The sequence below is a fragment of the Petaurus breviceps genome, unplaced genomic scaffold, assembly GCF_028583685.1.
Source record: "Petaurus breviceps papuanus isolate PSGF00001 unplaced genomic scaffold, PetGlider_PUasm1.0 91041, whole genome shotgun sequence".
Classification (NCBI taxonomy): domain Eukaryota; kingdom Metazoa; phylum Chordata; class Mammalia; order Diprotodontia; family Petauridae; genus Petaurus; species Petaurus breviceps.
In genome coordinates this window covers 18,271,814-18,293,358 of record NW_027187400.1, presented here as the reverse complement: position 1 = coordinate 18,293,358, position 21,545 = coordinate 18,271,814, and the positions used below count along the sequence as shown (strand labels likewise).

At 44.7% G+C, this 21,545-nt stretch overlaps 1 protein-coding gene across 3 annotated transcripts in view; it reads left to right on the top strand.

The window, feature by feature from the left end:
- The window catches only part of SPEN (spen family transcriptional repressor), a 113,791-nt gene that overhangs the window by 17,178 nt on the left and 75,068 nt on the right, over positions 1 to 21,545 (top strand). The window contains exon 1 of one of the 3 annotated variants that reach the window (XM_069078895.1): positions 18,960 to 19,128. The exons of 1 other annotated variant lie outside the window; for it this stretch is intronic. In XM_069078895.1, the coding sequence (XP_068934996.1) occupies positions 19,046 to 19,128 (83 nt within the window). In that variant the 5' untranslated portion in view covers positions 18,960 to 19,045. Of the gene's footprint in view, positions 1 to 18,959; positions 19,129 to 21,545 lie in introns of those variants that run through there. One more of the 3 variants, XM_069078897.1, reaches the window with a different exon arrangement.

Genomic DNA, 21,545 nt, shown 5'->3' with positions numbered 1-21,545 from the left:
AAGGCAAGGCAAGCTGGTGTTGTTGCTGTTGCTGCTGCTGACCTGGTGTGGTCACTCTGATGGTTTCCTGAGCTGATGGGAAAGTAGGTTGAGATAGTATCCTGGAACTGGACAACCTCCAACAGCACTCACATACATCCAAGCACAGACATTTCCCAGAGAATGAACAAACTTCTGCACCACACCCAGGAGATCTCCTAGGGGACTAATTAGAGAAGCCCATATGCTATTTTCTGTTCGACATGGGGGCTGTAGGGACTGGGCTTGCATTGCTCAGCAAATCTCTAAGGTTTTTTGAGAATTCTGTATTGCATCTGAGGAATCCTGAAAAGCCCCATACTCCACTCCAGCAAATGCTGGTAACATAATTAAGGGTTCCCATATTGTATCATTTATAAAACACACTCATGGGAATCCCAATGGATTCTAAATGTCCAATTCTCAGGAGTTTAAGCAGAATGCATCTTAGTGGGAGCTGGAAGGTCAGGTTCCAGTGACAAGGACTTGCATTTTGAAAATGGCAGGAAGGGAGGTGGCTAGGTGTGCAGTGAATAGAGCAACCGCTCTAGAGTCAGGAGGACCTGAGCTCAAATCTGGCCCCAGACACTTAATTTACTAGCTGTGTGACCCTGGGCAAGTCACTTAACCCCAATTGCTCTACCTTCCCCCCTCCAAAAGAAGCAAAAAAGAAAAAAAATGGCATGAAGGGCAGATGTGTTTTCTCAAAGTTGACCAAGGAGCAAGAGGGACAGGCAGGCAAGCAGTGCAGCATGCAGAGGGCTAACCTCAGAGTAAGCAAGAGTTTAAGCCCTGCCTCTGACACAGATTGACTGTGTGACCCTGTCATTTAACCCTTCAGTGCTCCCAAGGAATAATTTAGAAGCTGCTCAATCACCACTGGTGTAGGTCTGTTTCCACACCTGGACTTCCCTATATGAGAGGTTCAGAACAACTACAAAAATCAGGACCAAAGCAAGCAAGCCTCATTAAGTGCTTACCGTATCCATTACTAGATACTATGCTGGCAATATAAAGGTAAAAATGAACATAGAACCTAATTTCAAGGATATCATTCTTCTGTGTTGGAACAACATATATTTGGATAAACACAATAATTTTTTATTTTTGGAGAAGGAAAGGTAACAGAAAAAAAAAAGCAATCAGGAAATGAATGATGAAATGAAAAGACATTTTCTAAAATAAGTGCTGGGAATCCAAAGAAAAGTGAAGACAGTTCCTGCCCTATAGGAGCTTATATTCTAACAGGAAGACAACAAGTGATGACCCTAAACCTGTAGGGATGAAAGAATGGTGGTGACCTAGGGAAAGCTAAGTTCAGTTTTGCACATGTTGAATTCGAGGTGTCTGTGGGATATCCAGATAGAGATGCCTGAACTGATGTGAGAGAAATGCAGGGTACATAAGGAGATATGGAAGGCATCTGCAGAGATGATAATGAGTTGAGATTATTAAGAGAATTAAAGAAATCAAGCCTCAGCATTCAGAAACAAATTCCTGCTTTTCTTCAGACCTTACCAACTTTAAACAATCCTTGGTTAAGTTGGTTACTAACTTGGAGAATTATGTTGGGTTCTAGGGACTATGGTTTTGGAAGGGAGCTGTCCTTCCAGAGGAGGACAACTTGAATAGTGAGTGGCCGGTAGTCCATACCATATGAGGGTCAGTGGAAGGAAGGAGCTGAGAATGTTTAGCCTGGAAAAGACTTAGTGGGCCTGGGGATGTGGAGTGGGAGTAACGAGTATGGAATAGTATACTAATCTTCAAACATTTGAAGTGCCATCAGCAGAGAAAGAATTAAGACTTGTTCCCTTACTCCAGAGAACAGAATCCAGAGTAAGAGGTGCAAAGAAGCAAATTTGCAAAGAAGCAAGTTTATGACTGATTTCAGGAAAAACTTCCTAATAGAGCTGTCCAAAAGTGAAATGGGTTGCTTTAGGATGTAGTGAATATTGGTGCCCTCATTGGACATTTCAACAGAGCCTGGAAGACAGTTGGATAAATTGAAGGAGTTCTTGTTTGTATGTGGGCCGGACTAGATGGAACTAGACTTTGAGGTCCTTTCTAGTTTTTAAGTAGTTATTCTTTGAGAAAATATCTGTGCCCAGTCTGTGGAATGGGTACAAATATAAAGTGTGTCACACAGGAACAATTTTCACTTCTCAGTGAAATGTGGATTTTTTTTTTTTGCTCTTGTTAAACTTAAGGTTTATTGTTCTTGGTGAAGTTAATCATGGTTATTGTCCAATAAGACCCTCATTTATAGTAGGAGCAGAAGATTAAGGGGACCTGGAAAAAATTAGACTTTTCCTCCTTGGTCTGGAGGGCAGCATGAGGAGAAATGAGTGAAAGCTGGAGGTAGATTTAGTCTTTGAGGCCTGAATAAACTTCTAATAGAGTTGTACCAAAGTGGAACAAGGAGGAAGCTTTGAGAAGTAGTTTATTTCCCCTCAAGCAAAGGCTGGATGACCATTTGTATGCTGTTTCAGATATGAGCTGGATTAGGCCGCCTTCCAACTTTGAGTTTTTGTGATTCTGTGACTAGGTGGAATGTTGACAACAAGCCCCAGCATACCTCAGGGATCAAAAAGTTGGCAAAGAATCAAGAATTAATGAAACCTTCTTCTGATTTCTCTTGCTCAAGCCCCCTCAGATACCACTTTTTTTTTTCCTAGACGTATCAGTTATCATTGGTCAAACTGGTGGGTTAAAGCACAATGCCAATCAGAACTATATGACAAGTCTGATATTGAAAGGGGCAGCAGAGAAAAATGGTTTCTGCTCCACAGGAACCTAAGGTAGTCCCCAGCTTTGGCCAACTGCTTCTCATGTGTACAATTGTTACTGGTGAAAAGGTGATTGTTGAGGGCATGGACTGAGAAAAAGGTAGCATAGGAGATAGAGTTCTGGGCTTGGAGTCAAAGAAGACCAGAGTTTGAATCCAGCCTCGGATGCCTAAAGTTTGTGAGCCTGAGCAAGTCACTAAACCTTAGTCTCCCTCATATCTTTCATAAGCAAAATAGGAATAATAGTACCCACCTCCCATGGTTGTTGTGAGGATAAAATGAAACATTTGTAAAACGCTTTGCAAATCTTTAAAGTGTTATATAAATATCAGCTACTTCTGAGAGAAACCAAAACTACAAATATCAGTAGAGGAGATAAAATTGTCTCTAGGAGAACATAAACTAGTTTATTTAGAAAATCGAGTAGAATCAACAAGGAAACTAATTTGGGATGATTGACAGCTTTAGTAAAGCAGCAAGAGACAAAAATAAATCCATAAATATAATTAGCATTTCTATACAGTACTAGCAAAAATCAATAATAAAAAAAATCCTGTCAAATACATTTGTATTTATATAAAGATAAATAACAGAAAGACACTCAAAGATTTAAGTCTAATTGGAGAGATTTATTGATCATGTTTGGGCCACAGCAACATAATAAAATTGATGCTACTAAACCTAAGTAGTTAGATTTAGTACCATATGGATCAAAACACAACAAATTTATACCAGACCTCAATCTATATAGAATAACCCAACATCTTCATAACAATTTGTACTAATTAACAACAGAAAAGAGGCTGTGAATAGTTCAGAGAAATACATTTCCCATTACTGGTGAAACTACTGGAAGCTCATTTGATTTGCCAGGAGATTGGTGACATCATCTTCCTATATATAAGGAGCAGCCAAGCAGGATGTTTAGAAAGAACAAGTATGGTTCAGTGGGACAACTGGAGCTGGAGAGCTGAATTGCATTCCTGGTTCCAACAGCAGCCATGTGATTGTGGGCAGATATTTGGCAGGAAGCAGTGGCACTGTGTTATTGGAAACTTTTCTACTTGATGATGGTTTAAAGGTCTGGCTGAGATCTCTGGAAGGGAAAGAGGTGGAGAGAGATTTCGAATGAAAAGTATACTCATGCTCTAGATTGAGCACGGAGAGGGAAAAAAATGGCAGGAATCCATTTTGTAAACATTTGGAAATAATACAGCATTGAAAGGAAAATGATATTGTCACCTGAGCGATCTGGGGCAAGTCATTACAGCTTTCTCTGCTTTGTAAAATGGGGATGGGTTGAATTGGATGATTTATAAGATTCCTTCTAGCTCTAAACACTGTGGTCCTAAAATCTTAAAACTTCTTCGAGTTTCTGCCTCATCTTACAAATGGGGGTAATACCACAAGATCCTGAGGAAACTCTTTGGGAATGCATGTGTGTATATAAACATATATGTACATTTTACCCATACATTCCAACAACCCTTTGTAAGGATTTTTTTTTACTCACTTAAAACTTAAATTCTTTTTCCTCCCTTTTCTTCCCCTCCAAAAGAAAATCCATACCCTATCATGTACCAAAGGGAGTCTACCTAAGTAACAGCTGGCAGCTATGTGGTATTTTTAAGGTTTTTAAAACTCTTTATATACAAACACCTCATTTGATCATAATCACTCTGAGGTAGATGGTACAGACATATCATTTTATACACAAGGAAACTGAGGCTGAGAAGTGACTAGTTCATTGGTTGTACAGTTGTCAGATGGAATCCAACCCCAATCTCTCCTAATGCCAAGTGTGGTCTTCTTTCTACTACTACACTATAACAAATATACATTATAAGTTAAACTTAGAATTTACTTATTTTACTTAAGTCTCCTAACCACCTTGGAAGGCAGGTGCTAGTATTATTTCCATTTTACAGATGAGGAACCTTAGATGGAGAGAGGTTAAGTAACTAGGATAAGGTTACACAGACAATAGTATCTGAGGCCCTGCTTCCTAGGAGCTTAACAGGATTTACTGAAACAACAGTAAGTACAAAATGTACATAGGAAAGCAAATAAACAGGGGGGAAAATGGGGTGGTAATTAGCAACTGGGGAAATCAGCATAACTCTAGAGCTGAACATGAAGTAAATTAGGGATTCTAAGAGGTGTAGAGTAGTACATTCCAGTCTTGATGAGCAGCTTATGCAAAGGGATGGAGACAAAATGGAATGTCATGTATGGAGAGCAGTATGTAGGCCAGTTGTGCTGTGACGTGAACTGAGTGAATTAGTAATGCACCAGAATCCTGGAAAAGTAGGCTAGAGCCCAATCATGAAGGTCTTTTCTACTTAATCTTCTAAAGGCAAGGGGGTGGTGCTTCTTGAACAAGGGTCACAGGTATGCTTTAGGAACATCACTCAGTAACTATGGAGAAGACTGACTGAACAAGACATCTTGGTTCCCAGATCTTAGTCTCTGTACTGTTTGTTGTGTTTCCCATCCAAGGATCTCAAAAGAAAGTAGCTGACCATTATCTTGACCTAAAATAACACCCTGGGTATATAGGCAAGTCGGTCTCTTCACCTTATAGTTGGGGAAACTGAGGCCCAGCACATTTAAAAGTTTTGGCCAAGCTCCCACACACATTAGCAGCATCCCTTTAGGGTATGGTTGGTTTGACAAGGCCATTTAAACTAGAGCATCTTATGATGTTGAGAGTTATAATGCCACAATAATAACTACCCAGGCTCCATCTAATCTACATACCCCAAACAGGATTTCTTTTGTAAAGGTTACCATTTGCACCCTGCCTCTGGTGTCATGGAAACATTTTGGTTTCCATGGAAAATTTTCTACATACTCAGAGGTGGGTGTTCATAGTTCTGCTAAGCAGTTCAAATGAAAGAAATAAAAATGATTGCTTTAAAAATACATCAACTTGAGACTTTGTAATATCAAATATGGAATTTTCCTTTAAGAATGAACTGGGAAATCATTCTTTCCGCTGCACCTACCACCTACTGAAGTCAAAGAGGAAATGAGATTTGCTTTCACCGAAGAAGTAAAAAACTGCTCCTGATATATTATGCTGAAATTCTGGTAATGTTGTCTAGTGCATAGGTCATTCAGGGAGTCAGAAAGAACTGGGATTAGTCTCTAAATACCCCAGGCACTCCCTAAAACAGAAAAGTCAGTTAAGTCTTTTTCACACATGGAGTTCCCCACACAAGTAAAATCACAGGGCCGACTGAGAAACAAAAGGCAGCAGACTGAAGGCAATTCCCAAGTTACTTTAGACATCTTTGAAGAGCAAGAGGAGAATCTGGAACTCAAGCAAATGTACCTTTTGCCTCCAAGGTAAAGTATTTAGCATGTTGGAGCTCTAACTTCAGTCCACTGAATTTCCCTGTCAACTTCTCTGGACACCAAAGGGTTGGGTGTGACCAAACAATGTGCCAGGAGCTGAGTACACAAAGACAAAAGCCCCTCAACTCACTTACCTTTACAGCCTGGGTTACCCATTCCTAGAACTTGAATTCTGCCCTTTTCTATTACAGCAGCAAGGCTTGGGTCAAGCTTTTGATTGGAGAATCTATGGTAAGAGTCACCCTTCGTGCTCAAGCTAATGCCAAATACAGGGTGACTTAAAAGCAATTACAATAACAATACAGAGGAATGGGCCAAAAGGGATTTAGTTTATACCAGGAGTATACATCGGGGCCAACCAGTAAAATAAAAATACACACTATCATAGGGTTTTAAAGCTGCAAAGTGCTTTTACATTATCTCACAGGATTCCCATGAACACCCTGGGAACACTAGTGAGGTAGCTACTAGAGGTATTATCCAAAATTTAAGAGGAAAATGGAGCTCAGGGATGAAATGACTTGCTTCTTGTCCCACAGATAACAAGCAACATTAGGGATTTGAACAGTCTTCCTGACTTGATTGCCATGCTAAAGGGAAGAAGTCAAACCTTGTTCACAGATAAGAGCTTGAGTTTACTGGTCTTAAGTAGCAAGGTTTTTTTTTTTTTAACGGATTTTTAAAAACACCATTGTAAAAATAGCAAGGTTTTTTTAAAACATATTTTCAAAAACACCATTGTTGTAACTATGGGATCCATAATCATTTTGGACACTGCTAGCCTTCTATCCAACAGTGTACACAGTTATGTTGGCTCAACTGGTTAGAATTGGGGAGGGGAGCCTTCAAGGCCAAGGTCAGGGTTTTTTTCCTGAGTTGTCAGTTTAGCTTTATACCAACCTCCTGTCCTTTAAAAAAAAAAAAAAGCAAACTGCTAAAATTACTTGGAATGTGTGCTGATTGAAAGTGGGGCTATTTTGCCTTTGCATCCCTAACAACTTAGCATAATTAACAGAACCATACTGGGCATCCAATAAATTCCCTGTTTAACTGGCATTCTGATGATGTGGGAGAAACTGGCCCGAAGCAAACCATATTCAATTACTGGGGGGAAGAAAAACCCAACAGTAGTTTCATGAAAACAGCTCAGGAACCACATCTTACTATCTGAAAAGGCTCTAAATAGATAGTATTAAAATTCCATGTACTTATTTGGTATGCATACTGATCAATAATAAAATTTTAAGGGTGCCCAAGTGTAAATCCTTCCTAAAATTAGTGCATCACCCCAAAGGGGCAGAATATTTTGTAAACATTAGAAGGACCCTGCTATTCAGGACTTAATTCATCAGGCAAAACAAAACAGAACAAAACAGTCCTCCTCCTCTTTAGCCAGTGCCCCGAAAACGTTTTCCTTCTCAATGTCTTGTCATCCAAGTTTGTGCAGGACTGTTCTGAATTTAAGACCAAAGCTGAATTTGGTACGAAGCGCAAGTGTTTTTATACAATTTTCATCTGTTAAATCGAAACACATTTGGAATCCGAGTCTTCCCAGATGCTTCTTTCATCTGGAACCTATCCAATGCAGACTGGTTGCATATACATGCAGTGATTGTGTCTTTTCGTTCCCTCGTTAGGAGCTTTACCCACTTATTACTGAGGCACATGACTAATCTCTATTTTGACAGTAAAAATACGCACACACATGATTTTAGGCGTGTACGTGTGTGTACACCCGCATAAATACAGGCCCAGCGCGGTCACGACACCCCACGGGCTGGCTCGGCCATGAACTCCCGCTGCTGGGAACCTTCCCGCCCCTCCCCCTCCTCCAGAACAAAGGTTCACCAAAGCGCTCGGAATGGCAGCGTTTCAAGCCAAAATTAGCAGCATTCCAGCTCCAGCGGCCGCCTCGGAGCGCTGATGTCACCGCCTCCGTCTGAAGACTCCTCCATTCCCCTTTAACTCGGCCTTAGAACAGACCAGACAATGGCCTCTTCCAGCCGCCGGCCGGGCGGGAAGACACGCGAGGGGAAATAGGCTGGCGTCCGCGCGGGCCAGTTCGGCTCGACCCCAGCGTGGGCGCCTCCCCCCGCCCCCCAGTGCGTGGGCCCCTCCTCTTCCATTGTTCAGGCCCAAACCCGAGGGGACAAAGTGTGTGTGTGTGTTGGGGGGCCCCCCCGCGGGCACATGTGGGACCCGAGTCTGTCCCTCTAGGAGGCCGCCGTTACTTCCAAGCGCTGCGGAAGGGTTCCTGGTCAAAAGGAGTATTTGTGGGGAGGGCAATGTGTGTGACCCACGTCCAGACTTCAGGGCTTCCCGGTGCCCGGTGGGGGCGGGGGGAGGGGTGTCTTCGACACGTGCTTAAGCACACGCTTCGCCCCTTCCCCCACTTCTTCCCACGCCTGCCAGCCCCTCCTCCTCTCGGCCCCGCTCCCCTCCCCTTCGCCTCCACAAAATGGCGCCCGCGCTCCCCTGCACTACAAAATGGCGCCCGGCGGGGCGGGTGCAGGGAAACTGCAGCCCCACCCGGGCCGGCTCCTGGCGCCTACGGCCCGGCCCGCTCATTCCGCGGGCCAAAAGGCTGCGGCCCGACTCCTCGCCCGGCGCGCTCCCCCGCCTCGGCCCCAGTAAACGGCCGGGGCGGCTCCGGCTCATCATTTCGCTACGTCGCTGTCCGTAGGCCCAGCCCCGGCCTCAGTGGACAGAAAGAGCGAGGAAGCAGCGACCCATCTCGCAGTGCTCGTGGCGGAGGGTGGCGTTCAAGGAGGATGCAATGGCTGCTCGCCCTGGCGGCCCTGCCGGGGCTTTTGGCTTCCCCGGCTCGGACTCTTGCTTTCCAGAAACTTCTCAGGGAAACTCAGCAAAAAAAAGAAATAACTACCCCCCCCCCCCCCCCCCCCCCCCCCCCCCCCCCCCTTTTCCCCCATGCGAGACTGCCCAGTGCGGGGGCGGGGGGAGGGGAAAGTTGGTGGGGGAGGGGATGCTTCCATCACCTCCAAGGACCAAGCGAACTTTTCCCCTCCCCCACCTTTCCATATCTCTCTCTCTCTCTCTCTCTCTCTCTCTTTTTTTTTTTTGCCGCATAGCCGAGCAGTCGCAGTTTGAACCTTCCTAGGCCGAAGTCGAGGGGGTGGGGGAGGGGCGCGCCTGCGCCTTGGGGCCACCGCAGTTTTTCCTTGCACATCAGCGGCGACGGTGGCAGCAGCGGCAGCAGCAGTTTCTTCTCTTCGTCCTCGTCGCCGTTCCCCGGGCTGCCTTTAGGTCCTACGTCGGTTCCGAGTGCTTGTAACTTCCATAACGGCGGCCTGCGTGGCCCGTGTGTCTGCCTCTTCGTCGAGACTGGATGTGGACGCTCGGGGGGGGGGGGGGGGGGTCCGAGCCGGAGCCGCGCCCGGGAGAGCCTTCGAGGCGGAGGCAGGGGCTCGGTGGGCATTAGACGGCGGAATGGGGCTGCGGTTACTATGGCAACGGCCGTTGGAGCCCCCCCGGCTCCCGGGCTGCGTTCTCTCCCCCCCCCCCCCCTCCCTCTTCTTCTCAGCCGCGCCTTGGGAATATAGTGGAAGCGACTCCCGCCACCTTGTGACATTAAAAACAAAACCAAAAACAAAACCCCAACCAAAACGAAAGCACCGCCACCCGACCCGAGAACCTTAACCTTCCTCGACCTTGGCTCTGGTACCCGCGCCCCCAAGTTCAGGGCCCAAGTTCACCCTGGGCCCGGGAAGCGAAGCCGGCCCCGCCCGAGCTTCCCTCCCCCTCCGCAGCTGCTCCACCAAAGAAGGGTTGGCATTGGGCGTGCGCCCTTGCAGGTGGTCCTCCCGAGGCGCCATCTGCCCCCCTCCCCCCAAAACAAGCAGCCCACCCCACTTTCTTCGTTTCCAGAAACCTAGGACTTGGTTCTGGACGGAAGCAAAAGTCATCATTCCTAAAAGCTTGACACGTCATTTCCAATTCGGTATTTTGTGAGGCTGTTGGCCATGACCTTGCACTGAAGTGTCCTGGCGGGTGCTAGCATGCCCACAGGTGTGTGTGTGTGTGTGTGTGTGTGTGTGTGTGTGTGTGTGTGGTGTGTACACGGGCGCGCGTGCACCATGAGACTGCTGAGGTCACTTTAGGTCATCCTTCTATGGGTCGTTGCCACTCCACAGTGGCTAACTAGGAGAGGGACCTTTCCTACTGGTGGGAGTTCTGGTGGGGTGTGCCAGATTCCTGGTAAGGAACTCGGCTCATAAAAGGCCTTCTGGAAGACTGAGGATACTAACAAGCAATATTAATTCTTCCTCTGTTAATATGACTGTAATTGAAGCTTCTGGTAGAATGTTGCAAGGTTCACGGTCTGAAATAATTCTGTTGTGAACTTGTCTTGCAGAAATAATAGCTTGGGTGGGTCTCCGCCAAATTGCAACTGGAATAAAGTTAACCAGAAGAAAAATTCTTAGAATGCATACTTGCAAATATCCTTAAGTAGGAAGCTTTTACGTGGGTGTTTCTCAGTGTTAATGTCAGAAAATTAGATTTCTGAGGGAAGTTAGTGCGTTGACGGTTAAAATTATAAAGAGCAAAACATTTTGGGTTTAAAATCATATTGTGCTGAGGCAGGGCCACTAGGTATTTTTTTTAATGTGGAATTTGTGAATCAAATGGTATGTTCTGAATTTTCTTTTTCTTTTTTAAACTCAAATATGTTGTAAGGCTGGGGGAGAGATAACAAAGAAATTCTCCAGTGAGTAGATAACATAGATGAAGAAAGCTCTTCTTTTACAAATTCTGGAATCTAGGCAACTCGACAGGTTTGGAGGTTTTTTTTTTTTTTAGGAAGAAAATCATTTTGGCGGTAATCCAGCATTCCTTAAGTGTAATGTGGATAATCTCTTAAAGTAGTCTCAATGTTTTAAAATCCTGAAGTATTTTCAAAACCACACTCTGAAGTAGTTCTTAGACCTTGTGAATGTGTCTTTTTTACACGTGTGTGTATTTAATACTTTATCCACAAATTTTGGAATTGAATTTTTCTTAGCCATAAAATCATGTCATTGTCTAATTCAAAAGTGCTTACTGTTCTACCTGGTTTCTAAATAGAGGAGTGGTAATTTTCTTTCAAGTTTGAAAGGTTCCAAGTTCCCAATAATAGACTAGTACAAAAATTAGTAATACTATAACAACCTGAAGATTGAATATCACTTAAAATTTATTTTATTGCCTTAATGCAAAAAAAACAAAACAAAAACAAAAATCTGGGGACTATTAATGGAATTTGTCCTTTTTTTGGGGGGGTAGGGAGGGATGTCTGTATTCCCAGTGCCTAGTAGAATGCTTAACATATAGTATTCACTTATCAAATGGTTTTTTAATTGAAATGTTGAGTCTTTAAATCCTTGCTTTTCGAGGGAATGCTGTTTATAGCATAACTGTTTTCTGCTTATATTCTTATCTTGAATCTTTTGCTGAACCTGTGATCATAAAATTCACAAAGGAGCTTTAGACATTTGGTTTCTGGGTCAGTTAAATCTCTCTAAGACTTTGCCAGGTTACTCAGTATGCTTTATTTAGAATGAATACTGTTGAGGTTCCATCATATCCAGTGGGGTGCATTTTTCTGAATTCATAGGTAGTCACCAAATAGTATATTTTGTTTACTTTTGCAGTAGTTTTAAGAGTTCCTTTCAGCCTCTTTAATCCATGGGGGTCAGGCCTCAATATGATACAATGTTATGGTGAGGATCTTTGCTGCCATAATATTATTGTTTGAGTTTTGGTACTAGTATGCTTCCTATTTTGAGATTAGTACTTCTCTTAGGTGAATTCTTCAAATAAGCTCTCAGATTTTGTGCATGTGTAATTTGGCAAATATATTCCAGACAGTTCTTGAGAGGATGAAAGAATTTGAACTGATAAATGATTGCTGAAAGAATCATCAAATGATTTTAAATGTAGACGTTAATACTGGATATCAGGTACAATGGCAGTATTTTATGAAATGTCAGGGACAGGTTATTTTAGTGACCTGGAAGAATGCTAGAAACATAAGAATTCACTTAAAAGTTTAAAGCAGATTACTCCTATTTTTTTTTAAGGAATTCCAACTTAATTTTCCAGCATTCTTGGAAGGATAAATGGTTTAAGTTAGTTTACAAAATGGCTTCAGGGCCTCTATAGACCATCTGATGGAAAAAAAAAATCATTCTAGGTATTAGAGGAAGATTTAGCAATTTATTTATAGATCAAAGGACGACAGATGAGATTTAGAGCTGGAAGAGGAATTTTAGATGAAATATAATCCCTAGAACCTTTTTGCAAATCAGGAAACTGAAGCCTAGAGGAATTGAGAGATTTGCTTAAGGTTACAAAGGTAATAATTGGCAGAAGCAGCATTTGAACCCAGATTTCTTTATATTATACTATTGTGCATAATTCCACCTGGTTTAGCCTTCTGTTATCAGTACTGTTCTGTTGAATTAATGAGTGAAACTCATTTTTGTCCTTTGGAAATGGCAGGAAGGCAAACATCTTCCTAAGCATTGTAGCTTCTGATAACAAGAGTTTATTTGCTGTTCTCAAATGAAGCTGCTTTATGTAAGATATTGTAGCAGAAGGAAGAGCTTACAATTACCATTGATTTATGGCTACAAAGTGTTCTTACACAAATAGGGAGAACTCTTGTGCCTTGAGCTTTGACCAGTTGCGAGCTTTTTTGATGTAAGTGTCCTACTGCCCACAACGGAAGGGGTGTTTGATCTGGAGTCCTAAGTGTGATTCTCGGTTCTGACCTACAGCAGCTGTGTGATCCTGGGCAAATCACTGAACCTCTTTGTGGCTTAGTTTTCATATCTATAAAGTGGCAATGAAATGGACTATCCATCTCACAGGGTTGAGGAAAGAAAACATTGTAAAACTTAAAAAGCTATGCAAATGTTAGCTGCTAATATTACATCCATAACATATTTAGATGGCATCTTTAGGAAGAAATGTTTGCTTGGGATTTAAAAAAATATACTGTGAAAAAGATTAATTTCAATAGGTTAGAGCAGGAAAGAAGTTCATTTATGAATGTATCCATACAGAAGTGGGCAATTTTTGTATTCAATTCAACAAATTTATTTACAAACTCTTACAAATTTATTTGCAAACTCTTAGTACTTAGGTACATCTCTGAAGTGACAAAGACAAAATGAACATACTTCTTGCCCTCTAGGACTTTTAATACTAAAAGTGTGTTGGATGGTGGCAGTAGATGTTAAACATAAAAACAGATAATATAATTTGAGGAGAGAGAGTACTAACAACTAGGAAGGAAATAACTGAGTTGAACCATGAAACTTTCAGAGGTGGAAGTGAGGAGGGACTCATTAAATATCTGGTCACTTTTCTGTACCTTTGCTTGAAGACTGAGGTATTGATTGTACCTGCAGAGTAGCTAACATAGCATTCAAATCATGAGTGGGATGCCCAGATGCTTTTACCAACTGTGTTTCCATATGCATGAGTGAACTCTCTGAGCATGCCCAGAATCCTAAAGCCATTCAGTGTGAAAAGAAGAGCTGATTAAAAACAGGTATTTTCGAAATTTCCTTTTGCAAATGGCTGTTTTAAATGTCACCATCCTAAATCATGCACAATGCTCAAATGAAGAAATACACTTCACTGTCCATTTATCTTACATGAAAGAGATCACACATCCTGCTTCCTGACCTTTTTTGTTTTAAAGATATCAATTATTTATTCTTTAAGATGAATATGATGTTAGAGATGAACAAAAAGCACATAATCAATTTTTGTATGTGTATATATATATACATATATATATATATATATATATTCATTCTTTGGAAGAATTCTGTTCTGGTTGCAAGACTTAGGAAAGAGAAGAGACTTGACCAATTTCTCCTGATGAATTGCCAGTAGATAGGAATAAACACTTGGTTTGGGGTTTTGCAAAGTGCACTGCATAGAACAGTTTTAAAGCTTTTTAAGGTCTTGAAAGCTATCACAACAGAAAAGGTCAGTCCCCAGTTACCTGGCCTGACTCCATGCTTCATATTTCAATCATCACTACACTGATTTAAACTGAACTTTGATAATGAAAGTACTTAGACATATAAGTGTGTGTATGTATGTGTGTGTGTGTGTGTGTATCCTTTGGTTTTATCTTATATTTCAATTAATTGCATTTGTTTTTAATGAGATTAAAGGTGTTATAGTTCTCTACTATTTCCCAAAGTTTAATGAAAAATTATATTTATTACCCAGAAAATATACTTTTCACATATGAAAACCCCACTATGCTTCCTGCAGTATTATCTTTTTTTAATAAGCTTCTTTTGAAGTCTTTTGCTTCTTATATCATCTTATTTATCCCCGTGTCCCTCCTTTTCCCAGGGAGCCATCCCATATGTATTTTTAAAGAGGAAAAAAAATAAGCACAACTGATTGAAACATGGGAAAAGTCTGAAAAATGTGCAATATGCTATACATGTAGACTTCTCACTGCCATGAAGGGGTGTGTTGGAGGTGCCTTTTCATATCTCTTCATTTGAGTCTTGCTTCATCTTTATAATTTTGTTACACTCGCTTTTGATTTTTCCATATGTGGTAGTTCTTTCCATTTACCTTGTTGTAGTCATTGTGTAGATTATTTTCTTGGCTCTGCTTACTTGGCGTGCATCAGTTCATACAGAGGTCTTTCCAAGCTTCTCTATAATTCATCACACATAATTTCTTACAGTGCAATTATATTCCATTACTTTCATATAACATAATTCATTTAGCCCTTCCCTAGTAGATGGACATCTAATTTGTTTCCAGTTCTTTGCTACCATAAACCTGTGCAACATTTACTTTTTTTTTTTCAGAAACATACTCAGTTTTCTCCTGAATTGTAAGTCTCTCTAATCTAATACCAGCCTAATGTTAGTTGGAAATTTTCTTTCCAGTAAATTTCCTTAATTTAGACTAATCAGCTTAATATTCTGTCAAAGGGGCACCTTTTTGTTCTCAGAAACAGTACACTATTTGTTTTACTCAGTCAAGTAACATGAAAATACATCTGTTTAGACTCATATCTTTTGATAACATAAGCTGAGAATTATTTCAATAATCCTAAATTGAAAAACGTGTAGATTTGATTTTTTTTAATGAACATTTTTGTTTCTTTAGCTATTTTTAGAGTCTATTAAAAAGGGGATTTTCTGATGTGGATAGCAGTTTGTTTGAGTAACTGAGGGTTCAAAAGGAGTTTTGTTTACTTTAAATTTAAGCCATTAAACAGATTCCTTTTGATTGATTTTAGACCTATGGTGGTTACTTGGCTGTCAATTGCCCTGATATCCCCCAAGACCTTTATTCCTCTAGATACCTTACATTCATTTTCAAACTGGCAGTTTAGGCTTTTAACACCTAAACAAAAGAATAGTCAAAAGGACAATTAAGAATATTTGTAATTTCAAATGAAGTTAAATTTTTTTTTTCAAATGAAGTTTTAACAAGTTTTTTTGAGTGCTTTTACACAGGGAAATGGATTTCTGCTAGAAGACCTTTAGCCTATTCTGAGTACTGGTTTTTCTTCATTATAAATATGATGCTTTTTAATTTCACTATGTTCCCCTTATTCTTGTATCCTCAGGAAAGTAAATAGCTCTCAATTAGTTTTTCAGGCATTCTTTTTGTATCTCTATTCTAGATCCATAGATGGACACAAAATAGAAGTTATCATTATTGTCAACACTACTGTATTATTGTGCTCTCTTCTAATTGTAGGAAGGTGAAAACTAGGTTTTTCTATTTTTTTTCACATCCTGGGTTTTCCTAGAATTCAGAGAGCTATATTATTTGTTTGCATAATTGCATGATACTATTTTCTGAACCTTGCCAACTTTCATGTCACTTGCTTAAAAAAAAAAATCCTTGTGTCTTGAGCAAAATCTTGATCTCCACCGTCATGCATTGGTCTTTCCAAGAGGCTACAGATAATTTATAACCTATCAGGTTTTATATGAGTAATTTGCATCATTTCTTCAAATGTGCCTTGCCCTGTGGTTCCTTGTATTGAAACTTATGCTTCATCAGAAGAGTGCAGGACAGTCTCCCCACCTGTCATCTCATATATTGTAGACCAGTGGTGTCAAAATCAAAGAGAAACAGGGGCCACAAATTGTACATAAAGATCTCTGAGGGGGTTGCCTAAATATTATCTATGTTTTATTCTATTTTAGTTTATTTTGTTACATATTTTCCAATTACAATTTAATCTGTTTTGGGCCCCATGAGTCCCATGAACCTCATCCTTGACACCTCTGTTCTTGTCCATTAAACTTTCTGTAATAGTTTGCTGCCTTACAGACTACTTATTGAAATGTTCTGGTACAGAAGTGACTTGTATTTGTGCTAAATCCTAAATCTCAAGGCAGGCTGTTTTCTCTTTTCTCCCTTATTACTCAGGAAGAGATCTTCATATTTCTTTTACTGGCAAAAACTTACATTTCATTCAGTGGGACTTTTGTTTGCTTGAGGACAATGAGAATGGCCCCTAAGGGTGGCACTGTTTTATGTTTCTTTCCATTATATTATGAATGAATGCTGTGGTTCTTTGTGGCTGTTTTCAACCCTAGACCTTCTTTTTCTGTCCCTTCCTCTTATTGAAGTCCCTAAAATAAGCAGGAGAAAATGGCTGTTAAAATAGAAAATGTAAACCACACACTTGGAAAACTCAGCATAGAAAATAAGCCTGTTTTAAATCAGTAGACCTACAATTTGCAGAATTTATATGTAACTTGTCAAAATCCCAAACCCGATTTGATGGAAAAAAATTAACCAAGTTGGCAAGGTTGGCCTGTGAACTAGCTTATCATGTTACTGTAATTGTTGCTGTGGTGTACCTGTTTTCTATAGCTTGCAAGTGTGTAAAGTGTAAAGGCCTTGCTAAGCCCTGGAATGTCCTCAGAGATAGTGGACAGAGATTAGGTCGGTGTATCTAACTTCTGGAGATAGTTTATTAATCGAAGTATACAGTGAATAAAAAAATTAATGGAACTGAAATGTAGTTTGATGCTTTTATTGCTCTTTAACTCAACCATTAAGAAATTATTTTGTGCTTAAAACAGACTAAAGTAGAAATTGCATTGGAAGCTCGAGACGCTTGTGAAAAAAACGTTGAGTTTTAAGGCTCATATGACTGTAGAATACAAGTGCTAAGTCTTGTTATGGGAAAATTTTCCTTATGGATGTTGATATTCTCTTCGATTATGAAAAATAAAGATTTCAGTACGTGAGAATTAAATGTATGTTCATTAAAATAATACAACCAAACGTTTGTTTTCCAGGGAACTACCTGGTATTTCCAGTTAACAGCTAGGTGTTAGCTCTAAAGGAGTTCTGGCACAGCCAGCCCCTTTCAGTTCTTTCTGAGCTAACTTCTCTTCTAGGCCCTTCCATTCCCATTGTTCCTATACACATCCAGCTTCCCCTCTTATCGGTGGCAGTGACTGCTACTGGCTTAATGGTGTGCAAATTGCTCCCTTAGGACTTTGCCTCTTAGCTGAGCCGGGTCTGGCTCAAGCTCGGGCCTTATGCATTACTTGGAAGAGGGGACCAGCCTTAGAACTATCCAACTTTCCTTTAAATACAGTTTTTAAAGAATCTTCCTCTTGGAGAGGTCTGATTCGTCTCCCTCCTACCCTCTCCCCCTAGGCATGGTTACTGGCAAGCCCATGTCATGGTTCTGCATCACCCATTGAACTGGCTTTTGCACAAGAAGCTGCCCCAGGTTCTAAGATAGCAGCTACTGTGGTAGTTTGGAGGGGTCGTGGGCAACAAGTCAGGGGACTGCAGGGGTGGGAAGTGGCAGCACCGCCAGCTGGAATAATCAGAGCTGGCATTTGCAGAGCGCTCTCGGGCTTTGACAGGGCTTTCCGCGCGTCCTCTCCTTCGAGCTGGTGGCTCTCGTCCCCATTTCACAGATGAGGAAGCTGGACCTGGGGGTGGGGGCAGGTCCTTCCTTCCCCTCCCAGAAGGGTGCCCTTCTACAGATTCCTTTCCTTTGCCCACAGGTGGTCAGGGGCAGCGCATGCTTCCAGGGAGCAGTCACAAAAGATTCCACAACCTCCAGGGCTCCCAGTCTCAGGGCCTAGGCTCCGAGCAGAAAGGGACCCTCAGCCGGCTCTCTACTTGCGCGTCTGCGCAGAGAGGGAGCGGTCAGCTTTGGTCTCAGTCCCCTCCCTCCCGCCTCCTTGCGCCTGCGCACCTGCCGAGAAAGCAAGCCGAGCCGAGGCTTCACTGGGCGCGCACCCGCCGCACAGAGCAGAAGAGCGGGCGGGCGGGCTGGCGCGCGCGTGCGCCGGTGGGAAGCGTCCGGACTTAGGCAGGCGGCGAGCTCCGCCGTCGACGCCGTCGGCGTGGGGCTTCGCCCCTCCTCCCGCTCCCCCTCCCCCTCCCCTCCCCCCTCCCCCTCTCCTGCTCACCCTCCCGCCCCCCGAAGCCGCCAGTGCGCATGCGCCGCCGCAGCGCGAGGGTCGGGTACGAGTGTGTGGAGGAGCCAGAGCGGAGCTGGGAGTCCGGAGAGTCAGAACCTGGGGGAGAGGAATGGTGTCTGCACGGGGGGGAGCCGGAGGAGCCGCCGCCGCCGCCGCCGCTGCCGACGCCGCAGCCGCCGCCGCCGCCGCCGCAGCTGCCGCCGCCGTCGCAGCTCCCGCTCCGGCTCCGGCTCCCGCTCCGGCTCCCGCTCCCGCCTCCCGGGGCTGAGGGTCCCGCACGGAGCCGGGGGGGCAGGACGAGGAGGCGGCGGAGGAGGAGGAGGAGGAGGCGGCGGAGGAGGAGGAGGAGGTGGCGGAGGAGGGGGAGGCGGAGGAGCCGCCGCCGCCGGAGCCGCCCCCGGGCCGCTGCCCAGCATGGTCCGGGAAACCAGGCACCTTTGGGTGGGCAACTTACCGGAGAACGTGCGGGAGGAAAAGATCATCGAGCATTTCAAACGGTGAGTGAGCGAGCGAGGGAGCCCGTCCGCCTGCGCCGGGCCCGCCCGCCGGGGCCTCCCCCCACTCGGAGCCGGCGCTGGCCGGGGCCCGGCCCGGCCCGGGAAGCCGAGCGGGCGAATGGCGCCCCGCCCCCGGGGCCCTGGCCCCTGGAGAGGGAGGACCGCCGAGCCCGTTGCTGCGGGCGGCCTCCCCATGCTGGCCCGGGGCCGGCCCCCACCTGACCCCCAAGATCTGCAGCCCCACCGGGCTAGGCCTCTTGGGTAAGGGAAGAACGGGGAGTCTGGCCCGGCAACCCCGGGCACTCACCTGCCGGCCCGGGGAAGGAGAACCTTGCCCTTCGCATCAGCAGGGTTTACCTAATCAGGGGGTGCCCAGCCCCTCGGGGATGGGAACTGCGCCTCTTTCCACCCCCCTCCCTTCCCATTCCCTACCCCGCAACAATCCTCATGGACTCCAGGATGGGAAACTCTGGAGTCGCATAGCAACTCCTGCTGCTGCCGCCCCTCCTGCTGCTGCTCCTGCTCCAGGCTCGACCCGTGGACTCTGTGGAAATTATCCTTGTCTTTCAAAAAGGCCTTTTGTTCGAAAGGAAAACAACGTGGAAAGGAAGATTTTGGTAGGGTGTGCAGAGAGAAATCTTGGAACTGGTAATCTAATGGAAGAGGCTGCTAGACGGTTGGGATCCTTTACGTGGAAGATATTAAGTGGAAATGGAAAACCTGGATTTTAACGTGGGGAATTCGATGCCTGGAAATAACAGTTGGAGCTGCTTTCCCTTTCCCTATTTTCTGTCTTCTCCAGTCTTTCGAATAAGGAAGGAGACTGGTGGGAACTAAATGGTTGCAGTGTAGAAATAATTTAATGTTTTTGAAGAAGTCAACTTCAAATAGGATCTGTTAGTCTACAAGAAAGCTCTGGGATTTCTGATACTGCAGGCTGTGTTGGTATCGTTGACTGCATATTTATATTTAAAACCGTGGTGTTTGTAGTCACCGTAGTCACCTTCAGTGGTTAAGAAATGTATGGCCCTAATGAGATGAGATCCGCTCTCCGAAGAGTTTTGTTACGCTTACAACGTTTGCTTTTAATGCCTGTTTAGTATGTCGGGTAGCATTTTAACATCGCTTTTCTTTGTGAGAGAGCCATGTACTGTAACTGATAGGCTATCGAGAGCCCAGCGTAAGTCATGGATTTGCATTGCCAAGCTATTTTAGTCTGGAGCAACGTACGAAATATTTTCATATTGTCTGGAAGTAATCTTGCTGGTCCCGATTTCCAAGACCATTCACTTCCCCCTCCCCTCGCTTTTGGAGTGTCGTTCTCTCAGAATCCCTTCTGCCACTGTTTAGGTTTAGTGAGTAGGAAAATTGTGAGCGTCCTTATTAGTGAGTCACCATGGGAAAAACGTTGTCGGTTGCTCGCACATGAGCAGCTCGGATCAGGAAATGCATGGCCTGGGTAGAGCAGTGCCTTGTAAATGGAGGCTCATTGATCACTACTGGCTAGTGCTGCCTCCTGGCTGGGCGAGCTGGCCCTGGGAGCGCGCCCCGGCGCGCCCCCGCGTGTGAAAAGGGCCGGGGGGAGCCCATTCAGAGCGCCTCCGCCTCGGGGAGGAGGGGTGGGGGCCTCCTCCTGACTTTAACCTTACTCTTGACTGGGGGTGGGGGGCCGCGGCCTGGGAGGAGACTGAGGAGCGCAGCTCCCTCCGCCCCTCGCCCCGACAGTTGAGCCTCAGTTTAGGGCAGTGTTGGTCCGGCCCGGCTCCCCTCGTGGTCCTCTCCCCGACGTCCGGGGCTGGGAAATGCTGGTGGCCAGCACGTGCCCCGCCGCCTCGGCGTGGCCGGCGTGTGGGGCCGGGCGGCTGGCGGGTAGCCGGCCGGATCTCTGGTTGGGCCAGGCGGCCTTGGCGTCCAGGCCGGGCCGGGAGCCGGAGCGGCGGGGCCGGCCCGAAGCGGGCGAGCTGGCGGCTCTGAATGGCTCTAAAATGGCGGCTGGCCCCAGTTTACGTGGGAAACGGCGGAGCCGCCGCGCTGGTGCCATTCAGAGCCGCCAGAGGGGGAAGGGGGAGGGGTGGGAAGCGGGGCCGCTGCCCTGCCCCCCCCTCCCCCTGTTCGCCTGCGGACCCGCAGGGAAAGGCCGGGCCGGGCCGACCCCAAGCTCCTTCCTCCGGGCTCCCCGGCAGCCCATGCTGGCGGGACGACGTGGGGGAAGTCAATAAGCATTTTTGCCTTTTCCCCGGTGCTCACTAGTGGCTCGTGGACACTCCTCTCAGAGGACCCACGCATGGGGGCGACCTCCAAGGCGCGGGGCTGGGGGCTGCCTTTGTTTCCCTTTACGGCTTTCTGTTCGGACGGGGCGAGGCTCCCTCCTTCAGGATTTGTTCGCAGTTCCTTAAGACAGAACCAAAAACCCTTAG